At 34.3% G+C, this 20,505-nt stretch overlaps 2 protein-coding genes across 2 annotated transcripts; both read right to left on the reverse strand.

The window, feature by feature from the left end:
* Positions 1–4,426: 4,426 nt before the first annotated feature.
* LOC110022623 lies at positions 4,427–5,210 on the reverse strand. Its single transcript, XM_020721668.1, has one exon. It carries the CDS (start codon positions 4,870–4,872, stop codon positions 4,552–4,554), a length of 321 nt encoding a protein of 106 aa, XP_020577327.1. The 5' UTR covers positions 4,873–5,210; the 3' UTR covers positions 4,427–4,551.
* Positions 5,211–11,056: 5,846 nt separating this feature from the next.
* LOC110022619 (probable polygalacturonase) lies at positions 11,057–14,225 on the reverse strand. The gene is given in 5 exon segments (XM_020721666.1): positions 11,057–11,755; positions 11,757–11,829; positions 12,500–12,745; positions 13,362–13,482; positions 13,948–14,225. Coding segments are annotated over 5 exon segments (1,212 nt in total). The 5' UTR covers positions 14,179–14,225; the 3' UTR covers positions 11,057–11,214.
* Between the last annotated feature and the right edge of the window lie 6,280 nt (positions 14,226–20,505).

Here is a 20,505-nt window from a genome sequence, read left to right on the forward strand (position 1 = left end):
TTTTTTTTTTTTTTTGAATTTATAATGGTGGGGGTACCTTTTCTAATTTTCTAAGACTAGTCAATAGGAAAGTCCTATGGCTAGACCTAGGCTACTAAAGAAGTTTCTAGACCTCAACTAAAAGTGAGGTCAACATACTTTATCGCTGATATCTTCATTCATCTTTCCTACGAATACTCCAATTATGTTGTGATTTCCTAAAGCTCTATGAACTCAAAAAAAGCTTCATTTCATTTGCGGGTGCCTTGACACTGATAACTGGAGCTTAGGCACGACAGACACAAAGTCTACTTTCAACCTTCTCAAGTTGTGATTCTAGGCACTAGGTGTCCTAGCGCCCGTATGTAGCACCTACGCACTAAGGCTACAACTGCTTTCCACCTTCACTGTATTTATGAAAAATTTTGAGCTCCTAGGGCACCTAAGTGCTTGTCTCTGACGCCTAGATGCTGGTCCTTTCCCGAGCATTTCCATTGGTTCTTTAGTTCTGTTGAATCTTTGACCCTTAATCCTACAAAACACATCACTAGTACCTTCCAAACATTTAAAATTAACCAAAAAAAGATTCCAATAAAATTTATATTAGCATATTTTTTGTACACATCAATAGGCTTCATCAAAGAAGGATTTCAATATCACATTTGAAGAACTAAAATACATGATTTATTCTTTCAGAGATGGGTTGTAAAAAAAATGTCAAGAATTTATTAAAGAATGCAAACTTCAAACACCTTGAGCATGTTAAACCTAAAGAATTGGGAAGAGACAAAGAATATAGTTATTGTTTGTACCATAGGATGTTGCAACACATACTAGAACAATGATTCACCTTCAAAGTTTGTCTGGAAAGGAATTGTAATAATGTTACCATAATATATTATTCTTCAAATGATATATATAATCATTTAGAAAGAAATCTTCCAAGACCTGTGATAGACACATCAACCAAACCCTAACAACAAATATCAAGGAATTTTCTTTTCCACCGGCATCGTTTGGGTGATATGTTTATTGTAATTCAAAGAAAGGGCAAGCAGCTTATATGGATAGAATAGAACCTTTGTGTGGAATTTCCAAGGAAATGGGCCACTCTAAAGTATCAAAGGAAGAGGGTGGCGATTCAACAAAACTGGGGATCGAGCATGGGGGCATGGGCGCCTTATTATACATTGGAGGTTCGATCCAGTACAATATAAATTTGATAATATCCATTCAATACTCAATAATTTATTTATGTAATTATCTGGTACCTAATATTTTTACAAGTTAGTACATCCTGAAGCTTTGACTGGAGCTCAGTGTTACTGAGTTACAATCATTGATGCATTAGTACCTGGGAACACAACTGTGGGTCGATGACAGATACTGACATATTATGTAAGTAAAATATTATTTTGTTTTTTACAATTTAATTACAATCTTAATATAAATTTTTAATTATTCTTTGTTTTTACTTTTGTAAGAGGACTACGAGTGTCTGAAGGAGACCCAGAGTCAGAGCCCGACAAGACTTGATAGTAGCAATGGTTAGTCACTGTCTAACCAGTATGACTTAGAGATCTAAAGGGAAACTGCTAGGAAGAAGAATAAGACAGTCTATGGTTTGGGCGCCTAGGAATTTATCTACAAGTCTGATCACTCCCATTCAACTTAGTGTAAGAGGTCATCATCATGACTTTTGATGAACTTGCAAAGCACAACATTGTTGCAAGCAACCTCTTAGTGATGTGCCGTAGGAGGAGGAGGAGGAGGAGGATGAGGATGACCATGATTCCCCATTTGTGCTTTATTTCTTTTTTATTTTATATTTGGGTGTGATATTTTATATATTTTTATTTTGCAAATATTTTAGAAATTTATGTATTTCATGATTTATTGGATATTCTGAGTTATGTATGATAATTTTATTCGTTGTCAATTTCTCTATATGTTAGTTAAATTTGTTGTTAGATATGTTTGATGGTGGTGTTGAATGTTATGATCTTTTTTTTATAATACATCTAATTTTTTCCACCATTGGTATACATGTGATTGGTTTATGGTGAAATTTTTTGGATTTAAATGAGCATCAAATGAAATCAGAAGCTAATGCAACATTCCACACGACTGTTCTAGTCTACCACAAACTATACTATACTTGAAAAAGTTGATGAAAATCCGATGCAATTGTGTGGCAAATAAAAACATTCAAATTTAGCAGCTAATAATACGTGTGATCGTTTCCATCACATGTATACTAATAGTAGAAAGAATTAGACTTAATACAGTCTCAAATGTTAGCGAGGAAAATTATTTGAAGTTAATTATTTTGTTATTAAGGTACTAGCATCATATATTTTTTTGTTGTTGAATTTCAATTGGTAATAACGATTTTCTGCTGAAATTCAATCTATTAACAGTTGATTTGTCGATCAGTAATTTCAATTTATCTTGTAGGCCGTATAAGGGGCATATCCTGAACTACCCCAATTCTCTCTTTTCTTAAAGATGTAAACTACACTGGCCTTCTGAGTTTTGGTTTTTGTGTTTCTTCATTTGATTGATTATTTGTTTTGTGTTTACTAATGTGATTATAAATGACATGATTTTTCTAAGTTTGATAGTAGTGTGTTTTGGCTTAGATTTATGTGTGTTAGGTTCTTAGTTAATAATTTTTAACCCTGCTTAATAACTTCTATAAAATATTTTTAAAATCAAACAAACAAACAAAACTAAAAATAAAATAAAATGAACTACATTCACACTTTAGCATTGTATGACATATAAATAACATTAAAATTTTGAGTATATACTTTGTAGAATCTAGACTGATTGCACGAAGATCATATGTATCATAAAATTATATAGATCATTGAGGATCACAACCCATATAGAGTGAAGTATGTTTCTTAAACTTGACTTAGCCTTAAGATCTTCCACACATATATTATTAAGGATTACATAACCCATTGCATAGCCTTATGATCAAAAGACTAAATATTAAAAAAACTGCATCAATTGGTTAGCTTAGTTAGTCTTATAATAAAATTTAAACTTTAAAATATAAAATGATTGCAGAAGTTATAGACATTGCTTACTAGATAGACTAAGGCCATTTGATTTTAATAATCAAGTTGTCATACATTCTTTTTGTTTTTAATAAATAACAACACAACTTATCCTACATTTCATATGTACAAAACTTTTGATTTTGAGATATTAGGAGGTTTAGCTGGCAATTCTTTTTAGGTGTGATTGTAAGTCCAATAGAGTCATAAATAGGACACTAGAAGTGCTACTGAGCTTATCGGTATCCAAGCGCTATCAATTTTTTCTCCTTTGAACTTTGAAAAAAATGTTCCAAATTGAACTATCCACATTTGAAAATCCAAATAAAAATCATTAAAACTAAAATTTAAAATTCTTAGAGTCTTAGTTGTAGCCTTAATCAAGAGTTTACTCATGAGATTTTCTCTCTTAAGATATAATTAACTATAGAGATTTGTCCTTATATGAAGCTTGCAATCAAAATTAATCTGAACCCAATCTAACCTTCTCGTTATGTAGGACAAAGATTTATTGGTTGACACAAATCCATCAAATTTGATAAAATTCTTTACTTCTGTGATCAATTCTGCATCTCGAGATAGTAAATTACTTACAATGCCAAATTTGATCACAAAAATAAAATTAATACTTTCAAAATCCCCGTGGTGTTACAAAATTTAACTAACATGATCAAGAAAGCGTGGTTGGACAACAATAGCTACTAATGGTGATTATCAATGCTAGATGTTTGACATAGCTTTAGAATTCTTCAAAGCTCCACCATCTATCTAATTTTAATCTTCCAGTCTTAGGTAGAAAACAAAACTTTATTTATAATTTCTGAGAATTGCATGTCAATTAGTTTTGGTCAAAGTCTCAAAACACTTCATTGAATGACCTCTTATCATTCTTTTGATTATATCATAGTTATTCAACATGTAACTATTTTAATTATTTTAGAATTGAATGATCATAGACTTGTTGGATTTTCTCCTTGAGATACTTAATTAAACTATAAGGTTCTAACATTCAATAATTGTTTGATCCTTCAACTATTGTTTCTGAGTCTATAACCATATTTTAATTGTTTATTTAATATTATTTGTGATGCAAATCCATTCAAGTATGAATCTAGATTTAGGATTTGAATATGAATTTTTAGAATAGAAAAATTTTGTGCTCAGATGATAAAGATGAACATGAATCTCTGGCACCTTCTTAATTTAAAAGAGTATTGCTGCACATTCAGAAATTCATGTAAATGTTTGTAAAGGTCATTAAATCTTCTATCTCCTTACCTTGCAACCAATATTACCAAGAAATCAGCCAAAAATGAAGAAGAAGATAATCAAGATAATATCAACTTCCAAAGCCATTCTCTCATTGATCAGAACCCCTTTAACTCATAATAACAGTATTTGCTCCAAACCTATCACACTCATCTTCTACATAATAACACCTTATAATACATCAAAAGAAACAAAACTTCAGCCTAAACAGAATCAAAGAGAAGAAATGATCAGGCTAACTTAACAAGCTTAACGGCTGGGGCAATGGATCCTTGTCAGCAGAATTTTCAAAGCTCTGCAACTCAGGAACCTCCATGATGCTCTCTAATGCCGGCTGCCACCTTTCTTCTTCCTTCCACTGACGCTCCTTAAGAATCTGAGCTAGCAGAGCTTCCAAACTCATCTTCACAGGCTTCTGCTCCATCTGCTGCATCAACCAATCCAACTCAGGCTTCGTTAAAACTATTCTGACCATTTTTGCTCCCTCAGAACCTCTCTCTACCTTCTTCAAATCCTCCTCCACTTCAGGAGAGCTCTTTTCCATGCAATTCCCCATCTCTCACTTCCTGCAACAAGCTTCAGAGAGAGAGAGAGAGAGAGAGAGAGATCCTATGGATCTGTTGAAATATAAGGAGGAAAGGAGGAGGCTTGAGTTTTCTTTTTGGTGGAGAACAGAGGATATGGAGGAGTGTTTAAAGAGGTGAAATTCATGGGAGGGAGAGGGTTGGTTCCTGTCTTTTAATCTCATCGTCTACCATGGTTTTGTACTGTTTATGGCTGGGTTCCACTCAAGGAATCTATATGTTGTAGTTTCTGCAGGCCTAAATTCTAATGTATTTCATTCAGTTTTTCCGGCCATGCATTAGCACAAATGGCGCCAGGTTGAAGATTTTGGTGGTTCCATATAACTAAAATGACAAAAAAATAATTATTTAAAATGTATAATATTTTTAATGATGGTACAATTAAGTGATTTAATATTTAAAGAATGTAATAGTATTTTACGCCAACATGAATCCAACAGAGAAAAATACAACAAAGGAGGACCCACTAGCAACGTGTATCTAACTAGACATAGCAGCTAAAACCAAAGCCAAAGCTAAACCCGACCAGATGTAACCTTCCAAGCCAGAGATTGCAAGACTAAAGGTGTCCACATGGTCCAAGCTTGAACCCATCAGGCTTGGACAAGACAGTAGCAGGCAAGCCAACCACAATAAGAAAGCTTATCGAAACTGACAAGCAACCTTTCAGTAAACCATATCAGAGGACAGACTCAGCACCTCATTACCATCAATCAACTCATTGACTCCCTAGAGGCTCCTTCTGATTGCTCGAAAAGTAACCTTGCCATAGGAAATCTAAACGATTTTTTTGGTTCTCCTTGTTGAGGGGTGAAATACCGAGCAAATTATGTTGATTCACTCTCTACCTGATAGCCTAGCGTTGCTCATCCAATAAGAGCTTCTCCCTAGGGATCAAACGTCGAAAGTCATAATAGATCAGCTGATCGGCAAAGTCTAACCAATCGGGCCAGTTTTGCCGACTTAAAGACCAATGAAAGCCGACCGACAATCTCAACTCAACATAATCGAACGAGCAGACCATAGCGAACCAAGGCCCACCAATCTCATCGACCGAGTCAGAAGATAACTGAGCCATCGGCCCATACATGTAAAATACCTGAAATATTTTGTAACGCCCTCATTGCAGCAATGACAATATTGTATCGCTTCCCATATAATAAGAGATCATTTTATGAAATGGACAAAATATTTTATTGTTCATTACTATGCATTTCTCTATATATATCTCTATCTCTTTCTCCTGTCTTACACTCTAATTCTCGAGGTGTGATTCACAAACATATCAGAACTCAACAAGTATATCCAAATCCTTATATATTTCAAGGTGTTATCTGATAGAATAAAATTCATATAGCTGTAAATTTGTGTATATGTCTACAATGTGATTATTAGTGCCAATGAATTTTATATCCAAATAACCTCAAATACAAGAACTCAAATTTAGTGATGAAAGATCTAAATGCAGATCATGAATGAATTTTGCATAAGTTTTGGCTAAGACAACTGCACTAAAATTATCACTTTTGATAAAAATGTTTTCAGAAAAACTTCCATTTATTGCATTAGCCAAAGTACCTCGGCTAAATAACTCCCTGTGGTGACAGAACTCCTTGCTGTTACATATTGATCAACTTCCTTAGTACGTGATAGAACTACGTTTTGCTTCAAACCAGTCCATGAACTATATGAAGTTCCTAAATATACGAGTGCCCAAATAATATAACTATGTTCAGCTATTGTTGCATTCTAGAGAATTCTCCGAGATAAAGATATATTAACGTCTTAGCATTATACGAATCCAACATATACAAAAGTAATAAAAGAGTTGATAGAGAAGACGCCAGTTATTTTATGGGAAAAAACTTGAAAGAGAAAAAATCACGGAACTTGACTCCATTGAAATAAATCAACTATTCAAATGTATGTTGCATGACTTTGTTTACTTTTAAATAGCATAAAATAATATTATTGGAATGTGACAAAAGATTGGAAAGTGACAGCTTCCCGGCTGCAATGATAGAAGACAGACGTCAGGGGCTCTGTGATAACATTATGGATTCATTGTCATTGATGGTAGTGGCATCTAGGTAATAGAGATTCAACAACATTAGTAGCGATAGCCATGCGATGGTGATTTGATGATGAAGATTTGAAAACAAATCTCTAATGGTGCCAATAACATTGGTCGGGCATTGACAATTCCAAGGTAACTACAATAATGACCAAGTAATGCTGGTCGCGGCAACAACACCAACAACATGACTGGATTCCAATGATTGATAGGAGAATATAATCTAACAATAATGGGCACCGGGAGATAGTGACCCCGTGAAGACGGTAGTGGTTTGGTGACAACACTGGTCAATGTGGTGTCAATGAGGCAATAGTAGTCCATCAACGACAGTTTTGGGCCAACGATGTAGGCCGAGTGACGGTGGCACGAATGTGATGACGATTAGGAGATGGTGATCTAGCACTAATTGCAGTGGCAACGAAAATGTTGTTTGCTAAACATAACAATTGGATGATTGTGGTAGGGGTTTGGTGCCATAGACTAAGCGATAGTGGTTTGACAACAATGGAGGTGGCTAGGCAATGATAACGAGAGTAATGCCATTGGTTGGATGATAGTGATTTGACAGTGGTGATGTAACACATCAACGACAGTGATTTGGTGATGGAAACAAGCTGACAAATGTGGTCTGGCGTGGCATTGACAATTGCTAGGAGATGATGATCCGACGATAGTGATAGTGTACCATAACAACGGCGGAGGTGGCTCACTGTCGGTCAGGTTTTGGTGGTAAAGAAAGCCCAATGATCATGGTTGGGCACTACGTCAGTAGTCCAATGATGGCAGTTTGATGGTTACAACAATAACTAAGAGATGGAGGTGGTCGCTCGATGTTAGCTATTTAGCACATTGATAGTGGTCGGCATCAGTGGTCTGACAAAGTAGCTTGTAGCTTGGTGGCAGCGACAGTAATCTGATGATGGTGGTTCAATGGTAGCGGTGGTGGATCGGTGTCAAATAAATGACAGTGGTTCGACAGTGTTGATAGCTCAACAATGATGATTTGGTATAATGGTGGTGGCTTGATATTAGTGGTTCTATATGACATCAGTAGATCGGTGTAGAACTGATGATGGTGGTCCAATGGCGTGGTGACATCCTAATGATGGTGTTCCAACACAATGGCGATGGCCTAATGTCGATGATGAGGCGTGGTGGTAATGGCTTGATGTCCATGAGATGATGGTGGGTCGGTAGCAACAAAAGCCCAAAAATGGTGGTTCATCACGTTGGCAGTGGCTTAGTGTCGATAGCTTGACATAGGTGGTCCGAAAATGACAACTTGATAGTGACAGTAGCAGCCAAACGACGATGGTCTGACGTGGCGACAACTACTCATGATGGGGTCCAGTGGTGGTGGAGCTTGTTAATCCTTAAAGAGTTTGGAGATCCCTTCAGCATTCTCATCCTAGTCCATCCTCACTAAATAATCCTAGAATTCGAACCAGTTCAACTGACAGCCCACAGTAATTCCATTGATTGTAATTCTAATTTTATCAGTATATATATATATATATAAGATTAATTGACGAGCAGAACAGTTCGGACGTGCGGTCACTGGACGGAATATTTTCTCCGAGATAGTGCAGGAATCTATATATTCTAGTTTTGATAGGCCTAAATTCTAATGATATATTATTTCTTTCAATTTTTGCAGCCATTTCATATGGCAAATGTTGTCAGGGTTTGGAGGTTTAATTATGAATTAATGGAGGAGCAACTATAATTACCTGAAAATAATTATTTAAATGGTATAAAATTTCTAACAATGATATAATTAAGTGATCTAAAATATAAGGAAAATAATAGTATAATCAAAATCCATTTTTATTTCAGGAATTTAGTGATGAAGGATCTCAATGCATATTATACCTCAAAAAAGTGTCTTCACTAATTTTATAAAGTATTAACAGTTTAGAAGAGAAGAATACCATAGAAGTAGATCCCTTCAAAGAGATCGTGAGGTCGACCAAGCCAACATGCCAAGTTTGGAATAAAGAATATATACTTGGAGAATAAAAAAATATATGAATAAAAATAGCTGGTTTACAGGAACTAGGGCGAGGAGGATCCTTTGTAAAGAGGGTAAGAATATAAGAGGTTTTGTTATAAAAATTGGTTTAAATGTAAAATGTTACAGAACAGGGAAAAATTTAAGGTGGTATGTAGAAAGACTAAGACAACAATAATGTATGATGATAAGAATTCTGCATAGTGACCTTCATAATAGATTGGATACCAAAGAGAGTAAAAATAAATGTATAAATAAGCGAAACAAAGAGAAAAAATAAGTAAATATTTAATTCAACTAAAGTGTATTAAAGATGAAAATAATAATAAAAAAAAACTAATTTTCTTAGGTAAATATATTCAACATAGGTGGGTGAGATATTTTGATAATCTTTTCAATGGATTTTTTTAAAACAATTTTAACATCGTTAATAAAAATAAAACTTTTATTTTTATCGTCACATTGTTAAAAAAAAAACTAAATTGACTTTAAAGAAAATCAATGGTGAAAAATCAGTAAGACCTCATGATATGCTAATAGAAATGTAAAAATATTTAGAAGATTATGAGTTTCTTGGCTTACAAAACTTTTTAATATTATTTTGAAAACTAAAAAAATGCTTGAGGAGCGGTGGAAGGGTATTTTGGTCCCTATTTTTAAAAATAAAGTGGATATATAAGAGGTGTAAATTATATAGGAATTAAATTAATGTGTCATTCATTAAAATTATAAGAGAGAGTAATTGAACATATGTTAAGACGTGACATGAAGATTTCTCATCATCAGTTTGGATTTATGTCGGGCAAGTGAACTTTGAAAGCTACACATTTATTGAGAGGTTTGATGAAGAAAAAAAGAGAAAGTAAGGAGGATCTACATATAATTTTTATTGATTTAGAAAAATCTTGTGATAAGGTTCTAAGAGTTCTTTGGAGAGTTCTAGAAAAAAAAAAGGTGTTGATATGACTTATATTTGAGTCATTAAGGATATGTATAATAGGCTAATATTTGTGTTTGAATAGAATGAGGATTGACCAAGTAATTTCCTATTTCAATTGGTTTATATCATGAATCGGCTTTAAGCCCATATCTTTTTGTTTTAGTTATGGATGCTCTTAATGGAGATTTACAAGAGGATGTATATTGGTGTATGTTTTTGGTTGATGATATCCTTCTAGTGGATAAGATTAGAAGAGTTTTGAAAAAAACTAAAATTTTGGATGTCTACATTAAAGTCTAAAGGCTTTTGTTTGAGTAGATCTAAAACATAATAGATTGAATGTAATTTAAGTACTAGTAGTTCTATTGATATAGTTGTAACAATATGCGATCAAACCATTAAAAGGTGTGAATATTTTAGATATCTTGGGTTTATTATTCAAAGTGATGGTGATATAAATGGGGATGTTATTAGTAGAATTCAAGGCAGATGGTTGAAGTGGAGGAATGTATCGGGCCTATTGTATAATATAAAAACACCACTTAAACTTGAAGGAAAACTTTATAAAATGGTGGTGAGACTTGCAATGTTTTATGGCATAGGATGTTGACCTTTAAAAGAACGAGAAACATAAAACTAAGTGTTGCTGAGATGAGAATACTTAAGTGGATGAGTGACTTGACACATGGAGACAAAATGTAAAATGAATGTATCCGTGAAATGTTTGGTGCAGCTCTAGTGGCAGACAAGATTATAAAAATTCATCTTAGATGGTTTGGTCACATTATACATTGACCGTTGGATAATCCAATTAGGAGAATAAATGCTTTAGATTCAACTTATTTTAAGAAAGTAAGAGGTAGACCTAAAAAGACTTGGGTATGTAGCATAAACTATGATTTTAATTTGTCAGAATTAAATGAACATACAACACTCAATAGAACACAATGGAGAAAAATGATTAATATAGCCGACCCCACAAAGTGGGGATAAATGCTTGTTGTTGTTGATGTTGCTATATTGGATTTATAAGAATTTGGTGATATGCATGTAAATGCCACGAAAACAAAGGGTTACAATCAAAAGCATTCATCAAGCATAAAAAGCACACGTGGAACAAGCAGTGCAAACATGCAAATCTAAAACTAATGGTACCTATGAAATTCAGTTCGCATATACATTTCTTTTATAATATGTCGTACATCATTGTATTCAAGAGCACAACGACATACAACATAATTATAAGAAAAAATTACATACATGCGAACTCCGTACCTAATATCTTGTCAATAGCATAACCCCATGGACAAGGTCCCCACAAGCTCCGCGCACGGCCACGGTTCCACGCCCACCGCCACCCCACTAACCGCCGCGCACCTCCACTTCTCCATCCTTCCCCCAACTCCCCACAACCTCACATTCGACAAACAAATGCGCGTGAAAGGCGAGTCCTTTATCCCCTCAATGGATCCCGGCTCCCTCACCCCCACCCCCCACACATCCCTTATCGTCACTCCATCCACCCTCGTCAGTGCTCCGGGATTGAAATTGCCGTCCGGGTGGTCTCCAACATCGCCGACGATTCTCACACCCTCTGTCACTCTGCTCATATGCACGTCGGAGATGGTGACGTTTGTGATGAAGCCGCCTCTGCCGGCGTTGGTCTTGATGTGGATGGCGATGGCTGTAGAATGTATGTTGATGTTGTGGATGAGGATGTGCTGGATTCCGCCGGAAGCTTCGCTGCCGATTGCAATGGCGCTGAAGGGGGAGGAGGCGGTGATTCTTTGGATGGTGATGTAGGTGGAGGGGCGGCCGTAGGAGATGACCGCTCTTGATGGCTATTGCGTCATCGCCGGTGGAGATGAAGGAGTCTTCTATGCACACATTTGAGCTTGAATCTGCAATTTTTTTTTCTTTGCTTAGGTTTTCAGAATGTAAAGGATGATCCTTTGAGCTAGGAGAGTGAAAAAAGAAAAGGGAATATTACTTGAGGATAGGATAAGTGTGAAAACGTGCAGTTTTGATGGTATTTGAATGGTATTGTGACGTCATTTTGATGAATATCATCACAATAACACTCTAATATCACGAATACGATAATATATTCTCGTGAAAGATTAGATATTACTCTAGAACCGCAATATGTTTTGGTGAAAGATTAAGCATTTATGTACATACAACCCAATTCTTATGTATTTACATATCTAAGGCCTAAATTTTGAGTTTTATATTTATAACACCAAAATCATTCAAAAATCACACTATTTTAACTTATAAAAAGATGAAATCCGCGTTTCATGCAGACGTAAGGTGATATGTATGTAAAAAATAAAGTTTAGGTGATAGATATGTAAATAGATATGACCTCATTGATATGTAAATCTTCCTCGAAGGAAACAAGTAAATTTACCTTAATCTCCCCAAGTTCAGAACAGAACTTGCATGGGAGATATATGCTTCACAATAAATTTACTTAAAATACAAATCATGAGTGAAAGAATTGCTCTCTATTTAATGTCTTTGACATCATTTCTAATAATAAATGAAGAATAAAGTTGACAAAATCACCTGGGTCAATTCCATCAGTGTTGGGAGAGTCATGTGGAGCCAAAACAGTAACTGATCTTATGACAACATTGCTGCAGTAAACTGGATGGATGGTCCAGAATGGGGAGTTTTTGAAGATGACATTGGAGATGTGGATGTCAGTTGAATGCATGAATTCGATGAGATTTGGCCTTGTGAAGCCAAGAGTTCTTTGTCTCCACATGTCCCACCATACTCCACCTTGACCATCAATTGTTCCATTTTCTCCTACAATGTCAGCCAAACATATTTCATTGCCAGTCTGAAACATGCAGTATATATAACATTGATTGTTGGACCAAACCATTAAGCTTTATGAAGCAAGATCTAGTTCATGCCTTATCTAGGAGGATAAATCTATAAAATGTTATGCATTCTTGCACTTGCGAGATCATGTTCGTGCAACTTTCGAGTGACTAACGAGCATTGAGCTAAAATCGTGAAAGTCATAGTCCTAATATTATTAGGACCCTTAACAAATCCAATTTCAAAATGAGCTTTGCTCGGCTCAAAATCAGTCTGAAAAAGAATCGATTCAAAATTTTGGCCCGTAGATTAGTTTATCTCGATCAAATCTCGATTCGAGCCGAAATTTAAATCAATCTTTGAGCGAATCACATGTCAAGAATCTGGCATTTTGAAACAAGCCACGTATGTCAGATTAATAGAATGATTTCCACATGAACAGCTCACTATAAATCATATCTACAGGACAAAAAACCAATCTTACCTAATTTTGTTCTGTATATATACACGCATTTAATTTGATTTGTCTGTATCTGAATGAGTTGATTAAAATGATTCTTTAAGTTTATAGAATCATAATAATAAATAGAGAAATTACCCGTTATAATGACATCACGAAGCCCATAACCCTGAATGAAGCTGGCATACCTCCCTCCGGGTCTCTCCCTCCCTCTCCCATATGATGGCAAAGGCTCCACCAATGGCCACCTCTCAGTATCCTGCCAATAAACACATTTTAAATCTTCAGTCACAAAATTTGTATGCGTCAAAATAATTCCAAATTATTTTAAAATCGATCTTTAAAGTATCAAAAAATATTATGTTCGGAGTCCAGACGCAGACAACGGATGTAAGTTACTTCCGGGCAACAGACAGATACAACGGGAGTGGTTGTTTTCTTTCTCCTCCTCTTCGTCAGTGTATCGCGTTTGTTGTCCGGATGTAGCTTGCGTCCGTTATCAAATATTTTTTCCAAATATAAATATTTTCTCTTAAAGTACTGACTTACCGCATAAATCATACCTGAATCGAACCTTCAACCCTTTGCCAGATAGAACCTAACAGTCTTCTATAGTGAGTATATTGATCTTATTTTGATATTTCTATAAACTCTGAGATTAAAATATTATCATATTTTTGACACATTAATTTATATGAGAAGAAAAAGAAGAGAAAAAATTGACCTGTGTGGCCTTAATCACAGCTCCTCTAGCAAGATAGAGAGTCATATGACTAGTAACATTGAAGCATCCAGTAAGCCAAACGCCTCCAGGAACATAGAGAAGCGTGCCACCTCGTCTCCTCTGGTGCTGAATTCTGTACATTGCCTTCCGAAATGCCCAACTATTATCTGTTCTTCCATCCCCAACTCCTCCAAATTCCTCAATGGAGATGACCTCCCTTCTGCTTCTCATCGGCACTATTCCCGCGCAGCTCTCCACCTCCTTCGCCGCCGCTGGCGGCCACTATGTCTAGCTTGAATTTTCTTTCTTTTATCTATTACCTTTCTCTTTCTTCCTTAGGTTTTCATTTTTTAGGGGGTGTTTGGCAGCACTGTTTTAACAGGATTTAAGTCATGAATTTAAGGAGACGGATTTGCTAGATTTACGTTACCGTTGCTTGTGACCTTTGTTCCCGTCACGAGCTAATGTAAATCCGACCGTGCAGTCAAGCACACTCTTAGAAAGTCCAAGGAGGGGACTCCAAGGAGAGATTTTTAATGGCGGGTTTAGAGAACAGGGGAGGAGATAGAGACAAGGGAAAGGGAAAGCAGAGTGTTGTTGGCGAGCTCGTGAGCTCTTTGAGAGGGAGGGGAAGATAAAGATAAAGTTGTCTTCTCTCTCTTTGGCGGAGGTAATGGACAGAATGTTTAGTTTATCGAGCCATGTTAATAGTTTAGTGCTTTAGGAGCTGTTTTGTTGATTTAAAATGGAGAGTGGAAAACTTAGTGGGAGGATCGTGGTGAAGATATGATGTATATTTAGCTCCATTTTTTTCTCGTGTGGTTTATTTATAATGAAGTAAGAATTCAAGCCTTTTATAGGGATAAAAATTGTCTAAAGTAGTGGTGAAAGTAATTCAAGTGGGATTCGAGCAAGGATTGGGTTGAGCTCGAGATTGATTGATTGATTAATTAAAATTGAGCTCAAATTTGAACTTAAATCTTGTTGGAGAAAAGAAGTTTAGGAAGATTTACATGCATACGAGTCAATTCTTAAGTATTTACATATCAATCTTGTTTTGTTGTAAGAGAGAGTAGAACCTGAATGGTATTGCGCTTCAGAATAGGTGCAAATATTTCTTAGCGGTTAATCTTATATGACGTGTAAAGTTTTTAGCTAACAATCTGGCATTAAATCTCTCTACACTTACATCTCTTTTACACTTAATGGTGAATATTCATTTGCAGCTTACAATATTTTTTTTTTCTATGAGGTAACTCTATAAAGCTCCATGTGTTATTATTTTCTGGAGCCCAATGTTAGCCCAATGTTATTCTTCAACTGTTTGTTTCTATATTAGAACCTTTAGGGCCACTTGAATAGAGTTGAGAACTGATGCACAATCAAGATTTGTCACAAAAGCCCTGTAACATGGCAATATCTTTCCATATGCTACATATCTTTCTATTGAATGATCAGTCCACCTTCGGACATGAGATAAGAAAGTCATACCATTATGTTTATCAGGTTTAGGAGGACTTGGTTCAGGTTTTTAACAGTCCCTGATCTATATAGTGTCCCTACATGCTCAACGATTATTTTCCTTCTAGTATAGGCACAAATTTTCAGATCAGTGAAATAAGTTGAGGAGTAAAATGACAGAGTTTAGTTCCTTAAGTGGAGATTGTTGAGTGGTAGGATTTGGTTAAGTTGTTTGAGTGACGAGATTTTAATCAGTTTAAATATCTTAGTGAAGATCTCATATTTGATATTCCATCAAGTTGTTCCTTTCCATTTCAGATTTCTAAAAGTGTGCTTGTTTCTCAAAGAATTTGACATTCATGAAGTTATATATTTTTCTAGTGATTTGAGAGTAGCATTTGTATCCTTTTTGGTTAAGGAATAATCCAAAAATATACATCTAAGAGATTTAGGATAGAATTTGGTGCAGTCTTGGATGATGTGTGCAAAGGCGAAACAACAAAATACTTTCAATGGTAAGTAGGAAGAAAAGAAGCACATATAGCTAGGATTCCATAACAATATTACACAAGAGTTCAAATTTTTGTACTTAACCAGAATTTCTATTTATGAGATATGTGGTTGTGAGTATAGCTTCCCCCAAAAACTATTTAGGCACATGGTTAAAGATTATAATGACATGGGCCACCTCAAGTAAGTGTTTGCCCTTCCACTCAGCGACCCCATTTTGTTGAGAAATATCCACATAATAACTTATATGGATGATATCCTACTTGAAAGAAAAGGACCATTAATGGAGTTAAAATGTTCCTTAGCATTATTAGTTTTAAGAACTAATTGAATTTCACTTTGGAATTGAGCAAGGATCGTGGAATGAAAGGACTGAAATATGGTGGCAACATCAACTTTTCTTTTATAAGAAATGTTCAAGTAGTTTTAGTATGATCCTTTATAAATGATAGAAGCCAATCTGCCTCATTTTTAATTTTAAATTGGGAGGTTCCCCAAATATCAATGTGAATTACACTAAAAGAATGTGAGGCTTGTTTTGTAGTTTAGAGTATACAAGGTTGATCTGTTTTACAAGATGGAGCATTTCACACTGGTAGCATTGGGCTTTTTATTGATAAATAGATGTGAAAAAATTCTTTTCAATATAAGGAAAGTTTGAATGACAAGAACGACACTATCTAGACATGACTTTACTTTCAACTAAAGTGGACTCAAAATTGAAAACTAGAATAAGAAAATTTGAACTATAATCAAAAATATAATTTAACGGATGAATTTGCCCACTGATGAGATTAATTCTAAACATGCATTTCAACACTATCAATCAATTTTCCAAAATTCACTAGTTGAAAATAAAATAAAAAAAAGATTAAAATTTAGTCACACATTTTAATTCACAAGCAAATTTGGTTATTAGGAGTATACTACAATCAAATTTTAGAATATAAAAAATTAAGTAGAGGTGAATGTCATTTATCAATTCAACTGATCATGTTCTTGCTAATGGTGAGAATGAACTGTCAGCTATTCCAATTACATGGAGACTAGGGCATGGGTTGTAAATTTTGAAGACATTGTTGTATCCCATCATATGATCTTAAGCTCCAGAGTCAGCTATTCAAGTGTGTTTTATTGCTCTGATCAATAAGAACTTGGGGTAAGATACATTGGAGTGCTGGCGAACTGATGAATGCCCTAGTAAAGGATTGTGATGCTTGTCCTGAACTATAACCATGACCCTATATTTTCTATAGTGCCTCATTTTGCTTCCTTATGAATGGGTTGAACTTTATATTATTGTTGATGGTGATAATAGTATTTGCATGTTTCTCTTTATCATTTCTTCCATTGGATGGCTTTCAATTGAAAGGTTTTATGTGTAATTTCGTACATTTTTCTTCACATGATCAAGTTTCTTATATTGATTGAACCACAGTTATCCTTTCCTGAGCTTATTATGTGGAGAGGAGCTATGAGAGTACAATTTTAACCCTTCAACAAATAGTGTGGTGAGATTGCTACCATTATTGACTCCATATTACTTTCCTCCCTTCAAACTTCTACAAATGCCTCCTGGATGATAGGAAGAGGTTTAGTTCTCATTATTATGCCCTGACTTCATCCAACTATTTATTGAGGTCAAGAGGAAATTTGATGGTCCTCTTTTGTTCAATAATATTTCTATACAAGGAAAAGTGGTTGGGGCGTTTCCAAAATTAAATCTCATACATGTCCAGTTGCAACCATTAAGTGTAAGAGTATTGAAAAATTGAGCAACACTTAATTCCCCTTCTCATAAATCATGTGGTTCGGTATTACTCTCAAATAACTCTTAGTTTTCAGTGCTAAAATAGGTTTCACATGCAGCTTCCCATAGTCTCTTGGTTGTCCTATATAGCAAGGATTTTTTTTTTCAAATTTGCGTGATCATGGAATTTATTAATCATGACATAACTAAGTGGTCATCAATTTTCTTGGCTAGGTATTTAGAATATGCCATTTCAAGAGCCAAAATTTGTCTTTTGAGAAGTCCAATTTTTCTCTAAAGTAGACATGCATGAAGACATACTGTGACCATTGAAGAAAGTTCTTGTTACGTAGTTTGTGGTTAGTGACTAGGTGAGATGAGTTGTCAGGTAGAGTGGTTAGTGAGTATGTAGGCTCAAATCTAGAGGGTACTTCTGAGGAAGAAGATCATGAGGTCATGAGGTCATGTCAAATTTGACCATGATGAGATTGTGAAACTTGAATCGTGAAGACCTACTGCATGAACAAAATCAAAAGAAATTCCCTTAAGTTTGTCGCTCGACTGGACGAGGCGAGGAGGATCCTTTGTTCAACTACTTGACTGGATGTGCGAATAGGAACTAGAGGAAGATGCATAACTCTCAGTTTTCAAGAGTTAGACACAACATGACTTCTGAGAGGACTGCTAGGGAATCGTGAAGACCTACTACATGAACAAAATTGAAAGAAATTCCCTTAAGTTTGCTGTTCGACTGGACGAGGCGAGGAGGATCCTTTGTTCAACTACTTGACTGGATGAGCGAATAGGAACTAGAGGAAGATGCATAACTCTCAGTTTTCAAGAGTTAAACACAACGTAACTTCTGAGAGGACAGCTAGGGAAAGCTTAATTGATCACAAATGCTAAAATTCAACGTATTGTGAAAATCAGACCAAGCGTTCGAATAAATTTTTTATATATATTTTTTTTTAATCTCATTTTTATAGTTTTATTTTACTATTAAAATTGGGCTAAGCATTTGTTTAAAAAAAAAATTATTTCTTAGCAATTACTTATAAATCATCTAAAATTTACTATTTATAAATCAACTTTCCTCTATATTCACTCAAAAATAAAAATTCATAATAAAACCTCAACACATAATTTTTATTTTTATCAAATCCTTAATTATTTGATTGCGGCACATATAAATATATTATCTCATTAATTAATAAAAAATATTTACTAAATAATTTATAAATATTAATATTTTAGATGATCTTTATGTAAGTAATTATAGTTTTCATCATATATTAGACAGTAGCATTTATGATGCATGGGAGTGCATAATCCTAATTTTATTTTATATATATATAATTATTTTTATTTATTTTATTTATTTTTGGAAGTAACAAACGGACTTATGGTAAGTGGGGCCACAAAGCAATGTGATTTTGAGTTCTTCAACCTTTATTTTTTTTCCAGAAAATATATACTTCAGCCTTAAATGAATTATTATACATTTGCGTGCCCATTTTGGCTTTCGAATTGCAATCGTACTTTATCATATGTAGCTTGTGTTCGTGCTCAGTTCGTTTGAGATTTAATTTGTTTGAAATAAGCTCGTGTTCGAAATTATTCGTGAAGTCACTGTTCGTGTTTGTTTTTTAACGAACGAGCCAGTTTGACATCCCTAATATTAATATATATAAATAATATATTTTATTAATTATATATTTGATATTATATAAATATATAATATTTATATTTGTATATTACTAATATAGCATATTAATATATTATTATTATTATTATTAATTTATTATATATTATAATTTATAAAATTTAATTTTTTAAAATATCATAAATTATATATATATATATATATATATATAATTATTTTAAATTATTTTATATTTCGAACAATAACAATTCGAACACGAACGAATGCATCACTGTTCGTGTTTGGTTCGTTTAACTAACCGCAGAAAAAAAATTTATTCACATTCATCTCGTTTACTTATCGAACGAATTGAACACGAACCGAGCACGAACTGTTCGCGAACAACGAGCTTTTTTGACAGCCCTAATCACATGGTCTATAATTTGTCCCTTTGGCTATTTGTAAGACTATATAATAAAAAATTATTCAATTTTTTTTTTTATAATTTTTTAGAAAGCATTCAAAATATCAATATTTATGGATTAAACCACCGAATTGATTATTGAGAATTTAAAAAATTTGAGTGGAATTTAAAAAAAAAAAATTGATGAAAGAGGAATTGTTCATTTGTAAATAACAAATTTGGGATGATCTTTATGTAATTTTGCCCCTATATAAAATTTAAGTCAGGACCTTAAAAGTTAAATAGAACAAAAATTTGAATCCTTGTCAAAACTGCCCAACCTTTAATTTTATTTTAAATAAATAAGAGTGAAGCCTCCTTATCTACATCTCGCACATTAAATGTGTGGTCAAAGATGTGAATCGTATCATACTGTCAGACACGATATAATACAATCTACACCATCATTCACATGCCTGAATGACGAACGTAATGTTTTCCCCCCTTTAATTACGATATTGTAATTATAATTATTATTTCATTTATATCTCTATGCTGCCTGAACTATTTTTCTTTAGCGTCCTTTCAAAATTTCCAAATTAGTTGTTCGATTCACTCATGTGGTTTAGAGTTTGCAGAAATAACATATTGATAAGAATTATAACTATTCTTATATACGAACAAACAAATCTTTGCTCGTGTTCGGCTCATTTATACATCGAGCACAACAACAAAAATGTTCGTGTTCGGCTTGTTAACTTAGCAAACGAATCGAAGACGAGCACTTCTATA

The sequence above is a fragment of the Phalaenopsis equestris genome, unplaced genomic scaffold, assembly GCF_001263595.1.
Source record: "Phalaenopsis equestris unplaced genomic scaffold, ASM126359v1 Scaffold000198, whole genome shotgun sequence".
Classification (NCBI taxonomy): domain Eukaryota; kingdom Viridiplantae; phylum Streptophyta; class Magnoliopsida; order Asparagales; family Orchidaceae; genus Phalaenopsis; species Phalaenopsis equestris.